General features: G+C 47.7%; 1 protein-coding gene and 1 pseudogene across 5 annotated transcripts in view; one reads left to right on the forward strand and one right to left on the reverse strand.

Moving 5' to 3' along the window:
• The window catches only part of Tlk2 (tousled like kinase 2), a 125,172-nt gene that overhangs the window by 1,786 nt on the left and 113,185 nt on the right, over positions 1-10,201 (reverse strand). For all 5 annotated transcript variants that reach the window (XM_029558083.1, XM_029558082.1, XM_008821883.3 and 2 more), the window contains one exon: positions 1,193-1,300. In XM_029558083.1, coding sequence (XP_029413943.1) covers positions 1,193-1,300 — 108 coding nt within the window. The remainder of the gene's footprint in view (positions 1-1,192; positions 1,301-10,201) is intronic.
• On the forward strand, positions 8,267-9,132 carry LOC103724777 (annotated as a pseudogene).

Here is a 10,201-nt window from a genome sequence, read left to right on the forward strand (position 1 = left end):
AAATTAAAGTACTTGCTTGATTAAAGTATTTGTAAGACAGAGACAGATTCATAGAAATGAATACGTAAAACTTGGCCTATATAAAATGAATAAAAATACTGGGGTTTTTTTTTTTTCTGTGTGTATGAGTATACTGCCTGCATGCATGTAAGTGCACCCATGTCATGCAATACCCAAGGAGGTCAGAAGAAAGCTTCAGATCCCCTGAAACTGGAGTTATAGATGGCTGTTAGCTGCCATGTCGGTACTGGAAACCAAACCCAGGTCCTTTGCAAGAACAGCCAGTGCTCTTAATCACTGAGCAAATTTCTCCAGCCCCTAAAATGAACCTTTAAAAAATATATATTTATTATTTTTATTTTATGTGTATGAGTGTATTGCTTGCATGTGTGTAAGTGCACTTCTGTCATGCAATGCCCATGGAGGTTAGAAGAGGGCATCAGGCCCTGGAACTGGAGTTATAGACAGGTATTAGCTACAATGTGGGTGTTGGGAACCGAAACTGGGTTCTCTGCAACAGCAGTCAGTATTCTTAACTGCTGAGCCATCTTTCCAGCCCCCAAATAAAACAAAAACAAAAATAAAAATTTGTTTGTTTGTCTGTCTGAGACATGGTCTCACATGTAGCCCTGACTGGCCTGGAATTTGCTATGTAGACCAGGCTGGCCTTGAGCTCACCGAGATCCACCTGCCTCTGCCTTTCGAGTACTAGGATTAAAGGCGTGCACTACCACACCTAGCTTAAAATGAACCTTTCTTAGTGAGATACTTAGAATTAGAGTTTTAACAGGTTCTTTTAGGTTACAAAATGGTCTAATAAATATGCTGAATTTTCTCTCTACACAGCTGCCAGCGTAGGCTCTTTAAAAAGTAGATGGACTACACAGCTGCCATGATTACACCACTCGCCTGCTACCCTCCCCCCACCACCCCATTTCCCATGGCTTTGCATCTCTTCTATTACCCTCTTTTCTGCTATACCTGCCTGACGGACTTAGCTCACTCTCACTACCAAGGGCTTGCTTCTCTCTGCAGAATGTACTTCCCCCTGACCACTGTTCTTAGGAATAGTGATTTTACCTACCCTACTGCTTAAAAACGGCTGAATTTCCTATTAAACAATCCAGCTACTATTACCCAAAGAAATAACAGAGGACACAGTCATTTCTGCTTGCCAAACATACAAACTTACCTTTGCTTCAGGTGTTACTACTGGCTTTGGCGGGAACTGTACTTCAGTAGCTTTAAGAATAGTATTCTCTTGTAGAATATCTTGCTGGGACTGGTTATGGCCAAAAGGCTGTCAAATAAAAATAAACAAAGGTGAGCCTCTGGTTAAAAATGAACAGAACATAATTCAATGCCACAGGAGCCTAGGAACTCTCCTCTGATTTTTACCTTTAACAGTTAAGGGGGAAGGACCCAAAGCTTAAGGACCAGGTAAAGGTAGAGCAGGAGACCAGAAGCAGCATCTCCCACCTCAAGCTTTGTTCAGAACAAAGGAAGATTCAGAGCAGAAATCAACAGTCTCTTGATCTCTCAGTGACACCAATGGGCCACAGTGCTATATACATGTCAACAGTCGACCCAAGGTGTATACAAAAAGAGACCGAAAAAGTAAGTCAGTATGAGGGCTAGGTGTGGTGACTCACCCTGTAATCTCAGTACTTGGGAGGCTGAGGCAGGAGAATGTCTATTATTTCAAAGCCAGAAAAGTTACCTATGTATTGAGCTCTAAGCCAGCTTGTACTATACATAACAAGACCCAAGTTTAAGAAACAAAACAAAACCTAACAACAAAAAAGAAGTGCTAGGACCACCTGGGCATTTCAACTGTGCCTGAAGTTGCAATTTCCTAATAAGCTTCTAAAAATAAGTGTGTCTACTGAGAGTTGAAGTAATTCTGTATAACCTCTACCACCACAGTTAGCAGCGATTCAGCATTATTAAAGAGTATAAAAATTAAACTCTGTTAGTTCTGCATAGTGTCTCTGTCTTAGAGAGGCTGGATAAAGAAAGAACCAGAGGTTAAAGAGGAAGGCATTGTCTGAGTTAAGAGTTTGGTCTTAGGGCTGGGCATGGTGGCGTATGCCTTTAATCCCAGTACTTGGGAGGCAGGGGCAGGTGGATCTCTGTGAATTGGAGGCCAGCCTGGTCTACACAGGAAGTTCCAGGCCAGCCAGGGCTAAATAGTGAGACCCTGTCTCAGAAAGCAAAAACAAAAACCAAGAGGAATCTACTAGAAATACTAAGAACTCAGCTGGGTAAGGTGGAAGGTGGTTTCTGTCTTTAATCCCAGCTCTCAGGAGACAGAGCAGGTAGATCTCTGTGAGGTCAGTCTGGGTTGCATAGTGAGACCCTGTCTCAAACAAAACAAAACACAACAAAACAAAAAAACTATAAAACAAAACAAAAAAATATTAAGAGCTGCTCTGAGCTACAAAGCTCCCATGTGGCTTATATCTATAGCCTAAGTGAACACCAAAGCATACAAACATACTAAAGGCAGAAGTAGGAATATGAATATACAACTGGACCTTAATGTGTGCATGCACACACGTGTGTGTGTATAAAAGACATGCTTACAGGAATAAAAATCACTGAGTTATTATTTGTTCAAATAATATATTACTTCTATCAGAAAAAACAGACAATATTTTTTTGTTTAGTGGTATTGGAAATGTAAAGACAGTAATTATAAGGAATTCAAATATTTTCTATCAAAAGAATGACCAGAGGGACGCAACCTTTGTATTGCTATTTTATAGTCTTCTCCATCTTATTTATGTAAAGGCCATGCTGTATTCCTGGAACTTGATGGGCCAGAACTGTAACCCCTTCCCTCTTTCCTTCATTTCCTTTGTACTGATTCTTTTAAAACTAGCCGACCCCAAAAGAAATGTCAAACCCTAGCCAATGGGGAAAAAACACAGTACTCTTGTGTTAGGATTAAAACCTATCAAATAGTCTGGTCAGTGTGCTTTGCTCTCCAGCTTTTGGTGGCCACATGTCCTTCTGTGCAGAAGTCAACTTTGCCTTGCCAACATATCTTAATTTGAGTGGTGGTCTCTTGATTTGTGATGCCTATTTTGTCTCTAACAAATGGATCCCAGGGCTTTGTATATGCTAGGCAAGTACTCTACCACTGATCTACATCCCCAGCCCTTGGGTTTTTTTTTTTTCCCATTGTTGTTGTTTTTACTATGTATGAGTGCATGCTGGGTGTGGTGGTGCACGTCTTTAATAGGCAGAGGCAGGTGGATCTCTGTGAGTTCAAGGCCAGCTGGTCTACATAGTGAGTTCTAGGACAGCTGGGGCTATAGGGAGACTCTGTCTCAAAAAGACCAAAGAAAGAAATTTATGAGTGCTGCAAGGTGTGGTAGTGCATGACTTTGATCCTAGCACTCAGGACGAAGGCAGAGGCAGGAGAGGCAAACCCGGTCTACACGGCAAGTTCAAGGCCCCTGGGGCTACTAGAAGACCCTGTCTCAAAAAAGATCAAGAAAAAAAAAATGTATTGCGTGTTTGCCTATATGCCTGCATGTGCGCCACATGCATGTCTGATGTCTGCAGAGGCCAGAAGAGGGAATGAGGTGCCCTGGAATTGGTGTCACAAATGGGTATGAACCACTATGTAGATGCTGGGAACTGAACCTGGGCCCCAGTCCTTGTTTTTTTTTTTTTTTGAGACAAGAGTTTTGTTATGTAGCTCAAGCTGCCCATAAACTTCTTGGCTCCTCCTGTCTCAGCCTCCCAAATGCTGGAACTATAGCCACACACCACCACATGTGGCCAAAGGATACCTGCTGACATCATCTTCCCAGTATTAAAATATCTATGGGAGCTGGGGAGATGACTCAGTGGGTAAAGTGTTTACTGCACAAGTGTAAAAACCCAGGTTTCATCCCTAGCACCCACATAAAAAAGCTGGATGCATCAGCACATGCCTGTGATCTCAGTACAAGGGAGGTGGAGATAAGCAGACCTGGGGCTTGCTGGCCAGCCAGTCTAGCTGAATCAGTGAGCTCCAGGTTCAGTGAGAGACCCTGTCTCAAAAACTTAGAAAGCAATTGAAGAAGACACCTGACATCAACCTCTGGTCATCCCAAGTGTGTGTGTGAACACACACACACACACACACACACACACACACACACAGAGTATGTTTTTTCTTTTTAAATTAACAATAACTTTAACTAGTGAGGTGGTTAAAAGTAAAATTTGGGGATCTTCAAGCTTCAGTTCTTAGAATCCTTGAGAATGGTTCTTGGGAAGAGTGTTCACATGAAGCATTTGCTATTAAATCTTATTTTCTTTAAACCATTACTTTCAGGATTCCAATGATTAACTCCAAAAAAGAAGTAACACTGAGGTCATATTCATGTGCCACTGTAGCCCGAAAATGATTTATTCCTCCCGGACTTCCTCTGAAGAGCCACAGGAGAATGCAGGGCACCCTAGGAAGAAGGGTGGAGCCTAGTGTGGCAGGAGATTGGAATGAAAGGAGGAGAAACTGGTGCCATTTGGGGAAGCTAGAAACAGGGAGCAGGCAAGCCAGCCTGCCTTGGACCCTGTGGGGCGCAGAGGGACCTTGCAAGGACCCCATGGACCCTGTGTGGAACTCTATGGGGTGAGTGGGCATGCAGGGACATGAGGCGGGGCAGACTGTCGGCAAAAGCAATCCGGAACAGTGGGTCACTGGGCGCAGAGTTGGGCACCAGATGTTCCTTTCTTTGTAACTCACTCCCCTCCCCTGCCCCAAAGGTATAAACTGCAAAATTCAGATAAAGATGTGTCATGTGGTTTGTCTACCAGCATCAGGAGCAAGGGACCCTAAGAGAACTTGGGTGACAAACTGGCACAGCTGGCAGGATGGCAGCGCTAGAAATGACAAACCATAGGAGTTTGGAAAAAGCTAGGGAGCTAATGGCAGCACTGGTGTGGATCTTACAATGGATTATAAAATATATAACTAAAAAGGAGCCGGCCTCACAAAAGCATGGGCCACAGCTGTCTTGTAAATGTGGGGAAACAGCCAGTTGTGGGTACATAAAGATTTGTTATAGAAAAGCTAGAAAAACTTTTACAGGCCTGGGACACAAGCAGAGAACCCAGAGGGGGTGTGTGGCCACTTTGCATAATAAAAGACTTGCCCAAGACTGGGGAAGCTGAGAAGGCCAGGGAGGTTGCAGAACTTGAGAGAAAAAACCTTTTACCTTGTATAAGGCCCAAGGACTCCAGAAAAAAAGACAGATAATAATGAAAAAGGAAACAACCTAAAAATAAAAGTAGCTGAAGCTGCCCCTCAGATTGAACCTTTAATACAAAAAGGAAAAAAAGCTAACAGTACTGTAGCTAGGAAATACTCCACACTGGAACTGTTAAAACTAGGAAAAACTTACAAGCAAGCAAGCAAGCAAGCAAGCAAGCAAGCAAGCAAGCAAGCAAAGAGCCCCTCACGATATGGCTAGTGAGGGTATGGGACATGGGAGCAAACACTGTCAGTCTAAGTCCCTCAGAGGCTTCACAGCTGAGTTATATAACCACTCATTCATCCTTGCTTGTTCAACCTAGGCCAATGCAGAGTTGAACAGTCCTTAATGGGATGGCTGGTGGAAGGCATTAAAGATACATGGTCATCACCAAGAGAAACTCCCATAACTAACAGAGGCTGGAGGACTATAAAGGAGGGACAGGCATTACTGAGAACTAGGTATGAGAAAAGCAATATATGATACCCAGTTCACTGGGCCAGATAAGACTGTGTTCATCAGAGATATAAAGGAAAGCTTAATTCAACTGAGACCTCGAGAATGTTACAGAGCTTTAATGGTTTTGCTAAGCCCTTTAATGGGACAGGATCCTTGTAAAATGAGAGAGGCTTTAGCAGAGCTAAGTGACTCTAACCAACGTGTAAAATGTGTTTATAGAATAACAGAACACCCTACAAGAGATATAAAAAAGACCAGAGAGAAGAAATGGTCCATTTGGGTTACTCGAAGACAAATGTGGCAAGATTTATGTCAAGCCCAAATTCCCAAAGAAAAAACTGATAGAAAACCAAATTGGGTACTAAGGAGTTTATGGAAGGCTTTAAAACCAGAACAACAGTTTATAAAAGACATTCAAAGGATAAAAACTGTCCCAGGGGTGGTTAAGAATCCCCAAAGATTGAATAATGTGCATTTCTCTCCAGATAAAGGCTATACTAGGGGTGGAGGCAGTTTTTCCCACCAAGGCCTCCCCCCAGCAGCTAGGTATGGTAAATGGAGAGATGACAGATATGGCTACAATCAGGAGGCAGACCCAGGGCCTGCCTGACTCAGGGAACTAACAGGTGCAGCGGGGACAAGAGAAATCCCCTGCCTCCTTAGCCTGGTGCAGGGTCACACAACTGGAGCTAACACCTGTAAACATATCAAAGATAAAAGAATACAAAGAGACTCTATGCAAGATCCCCAGAATGTGGAATGACTTCTCCAGGGATAACTAAAGATAGTAAAGAACTAACCAAATTAATGCCTCTTACCCATGCTATGGTACCTAACAAAGATCTATAGAGAAAACAGTTAATACAAATGGATAAAACTTTTCCATGCTGTGCTAGACCTTGTCTATGATTGACTTAATATATGATGTTAACCTTCCTTCAAGTATTTTAGAGATGTGAAACCTATTTGAAAGATACCTGAAGAAACAAAGGCCAGCTATAGCTGTAAGATTCTTGGGAGGTTTATGGTTGGGTAAGATAAAAACAGAGGCTCCCAATCTATACAACTGATAAGAAAACTGTTAGGGAAAGAGGAATTTACTGCTTGTTTGAATAGGCATGCCTGCTTGCACAAGATAACAGGGAAGGGTTGCGCCAGGCACTGACCACCCTCCCCGATTGGGACACCAAAAGGGAGCAGGGGGCTGCAACATTGCTTTGAAATTATTGGTTGTGTAAGAAGCATGGGCTTTTGTATAATGGCTGTGAGAGCCTATATAATCTCTGCCTGAAGTTGCTTCAGGGTCGATTGCTCCAACCAGACCTGCATGTCTTGGAAGGATGGTTGACCCCAGCTAGCTGGTTTAATAAAACTCTGCTTGATTTTTGCCTCTCCATGCTCGTGTATTTGTTCCCTTGAAGAGACCCACCGAGTCACAGATCCTAACATTTGGGGGCTCCTCCTGGGATTCTGGGGGCTTCTGAGGGAACAAAGGATGAGCGGAGGCAGAGTCTCTCTCTCTCTCCGGACAGGGCAGTTTAATTTGGGGGTTGCTACCTCGTGTCTGTATAAATCCAGTATAAAGTGGGAATCGCCATCCCATGTCTGGTCTCAGGTTCGAGTCCCGAGCAGGGAAGTCCGGGTTCGAGTCCCGGCACCTAGGGTCCAAGTGTCTCAGCCCTGGGGAGGAAGCCCGATCGGCAGAAACCTGGTGCCAGAGGAAGAGGAGGTCGAGCTTGTTACCTTGAGGCAGTCTGAGTGGACGCCTTTTGGGAGAATCAAGAGAAGTCTCGGGGATCCTAAAAGTGAGAGTGGTGAATGCAGCGCGAGTCTGAGCGAAAGAAGGACCGGTCCGCATGAATGTGATTCAATGTGGTGCATGTGCTTGATGGTTGTGATAACTGTCTTACGGGGGGGGGGGGGGGGTGGGTTTGTATTTTTCTCTATGCTTTCTATATTTTAAACCCCTTTCCTCCTTTTCCTTCCTTTTATTCTCAGTCTAAGTAGACAAGACCCTTTATCTGTATCTCCCACCCCTCTCCATCCCTCTCTCCAGCCACTGAAAAAACCCACGGCCAGGGCTGCGTGGGCTCTGGGGCAGCCGCGCCATGGCCGCCGCCCGGGGCGTGAAGATCTCCAGGTGGCGCCAAGCAAGATGAAGTTCAAGTGGCCCATGCTCACATCCACTGAGCCCTGCGACGAGTTGGCCCGATGGTCACCGAGCGCCTCTTCATGAGGCACTCGAACTCGCGGCTCTCCAGCCATGCCATGGCCCAGCTGCTTGGCGGGGACCTGCCGCCCCTGGACCCGCCCCCCGCGCCCCGACAGCGCCACCGCCACCGCCACCACTGGCCGCCCGCCTGCTCGGCTCCTACGGCCGCTGCCACGGCGCTAAGCTGCGCTGCCTGCGCCCAGGGCTCGGGAGGGGGCCACGGAGGAGCCGACCCCCATCCCTGCGCCCCAGCCCACGCCATGGGGCTCTGGCTGCCGCCGACCCCCGCGCCACCAGGCTAAGGCGATGTGGGAGCCCCCGGACCACGGCCCCGACGGGCACCATGAGCCCCCTACTCCGCCGCCTGATGCTGTGCTGCTGCAGCTGGCTGGCGCCCAGGCCCCTGTCTCCCAGCTTGCCCAGGGAGGTGGTGGTGCCTCTGAGCATGGAGCTCATGGGCAGTGTGACCAAACAACTGGTGCCCAGCTGTGTGACCGTGCAATGCTGTGGTGGCTGCTGCCCTGACGACGGCCTGGAATGGGTGCCCACTGGGCAGCACCAAGTCCGAATGCAGATCCTCATGATCCAGTACCCTAGCAGTCAGCTGGGGGAGATGTCCTTGGAAGAACACAGCCAATGTGAATGATCCAGTACCCTAGCAGTCAGCTGGGGGAGATATCCTTGACCAAACAGGGCTGCCATACCCCACCACCATCCCCAGCCCTGCTCTGTTCTGGGCTGGGATTCCGCCCCCAGAGCACCCTCCCCAGCTGACATCATCCATCCCACTCCAGCCCCAGGATCCTCTGCCCACGCTGCACCCAGTGCCGTCAGCGCCCTGACCCCCGGACCTGCCACTGCCGCTGTAGATGCCGCAGCTTCCTCCATTGCCAAGGGCGGGGCTTAGATCTCAACCCAAACACCTGCAGGTGCTGGAAGCTGTGAAAGTGACATGTTGCTTTTCAGACTCAGCCAGACACTCCCCTCACAGGCCCTATCCCAGTGAAAGAAGAGGGGAGCCCAAAACACCCCAGCCCAGGACCTCAGTCCTAGAGAAGCTGCCCCAAGGACCTAGACCTCTTAGAGAGCTCAGTCTCCCAAAGCTGTCATCTAACAGTTGCCAAGGAACTTAATGGCAGTAAGAGGGGTCTTATCTCAGCTTAGGGGAAACAGGGTGCTGTTAACTACCCTGGGCAAGTGAACATCTTCTGTTTGCCTATTCCCGGCAGAGAGAGTGGCGAGAAAGGGAGACCGGCCTGTTTCCCTTGGGCCCCCCATGGCCTCCGGCCTGAGCTGGGGTGAGCCAGGGGGCCCGGGAACAGCGGGGGCCTCTGCCCTGAGGACACTCAGGGCCGGCTGCAGCCACCGGGACCAGGCCGGCTGCAGCCACCGGGACCAGGTAGGCTGCGACACTGGGGCGCCGGTCCCAGCCAAGGACGACACTGATGACAGCCGCCGCCCAGCGCAGCCTCAACACTCCTCCACCCCGCTTCCTGTTCCCCTGGCTGGGCCTACGAGGACGTGGCGACCCAGAATGACGGTGGACACGACCTGACGGTGGACACAATCTGGCGGTCCACCCGAAGGGGCCTCCTGACCCGGAAAAGGCGGGTCTGCAGCCACAAGCGGCCATCGCTGGGCAGGGGCGGCCCTGGGAACAAGCCTCAGCCAGCGCTTTGTCAGGACCGTGGAACAAAAACCTTAACGGTTCTGAAAGGTGAGTGGAGCCCAGCATGGCTGAGCCCCGCGTGACGGCGGGAGGGCCGGCCGGCCCGGCGTCCTCCCTCCGCCTGGGAGAAGCTGGATGCGACTCAGCTGGTTCGGCCAGCTAAAAACGCTCCCCAAGGTCAAAGGCCTGTGTATATAATATAAAAAAGGCTGCTCTCAACCATTCCCCCAACCTTTGAAAACTTTTGGCGACATCTGAACATCTAGATGTAGAGATTGCATATGAATAGAATATAGATTAAAAAAAAAATGACAAGTGTGTGCCCGGTTTTGCTTCACAGAAAGGTCATAGACATGTCTCCTAGAAATGACTTTAAAATGGAGTTGTTAGGCCTCCTTTAGAAAGATCCCAAGAGCGACACATGTCTGTGTTCACTAAGTTAAAAGATGGAGTCAAAGAAAAAAGAGGAGGTCCAGCACCAGCCTGGTCACGTGGAGAAGACTTTTGTGTAATAACTATTGGGTTGTGTATGCGTCCTATTCATTACAGTATGTGTATATACATCTATGTATGTATGTATGTATGTATGTATGTATGTATGTATGTGTT

Source organism: Nannospalax galili, unplaced genomic scaffold (genome assembly GCF_000622305.1).
Source record: "Nannospalax galili isolate Female #2095 unplaced genomic scaffold, S.galili_v1.0 scaffold1128, whole genome shotgun sequence".
NCBI classification, from domain to species: Eukaryota; Metazoa; Chordata; class Mammalia; order Rodentia; family Spalacidae; genus Nannospalax; species Nannospalax galili.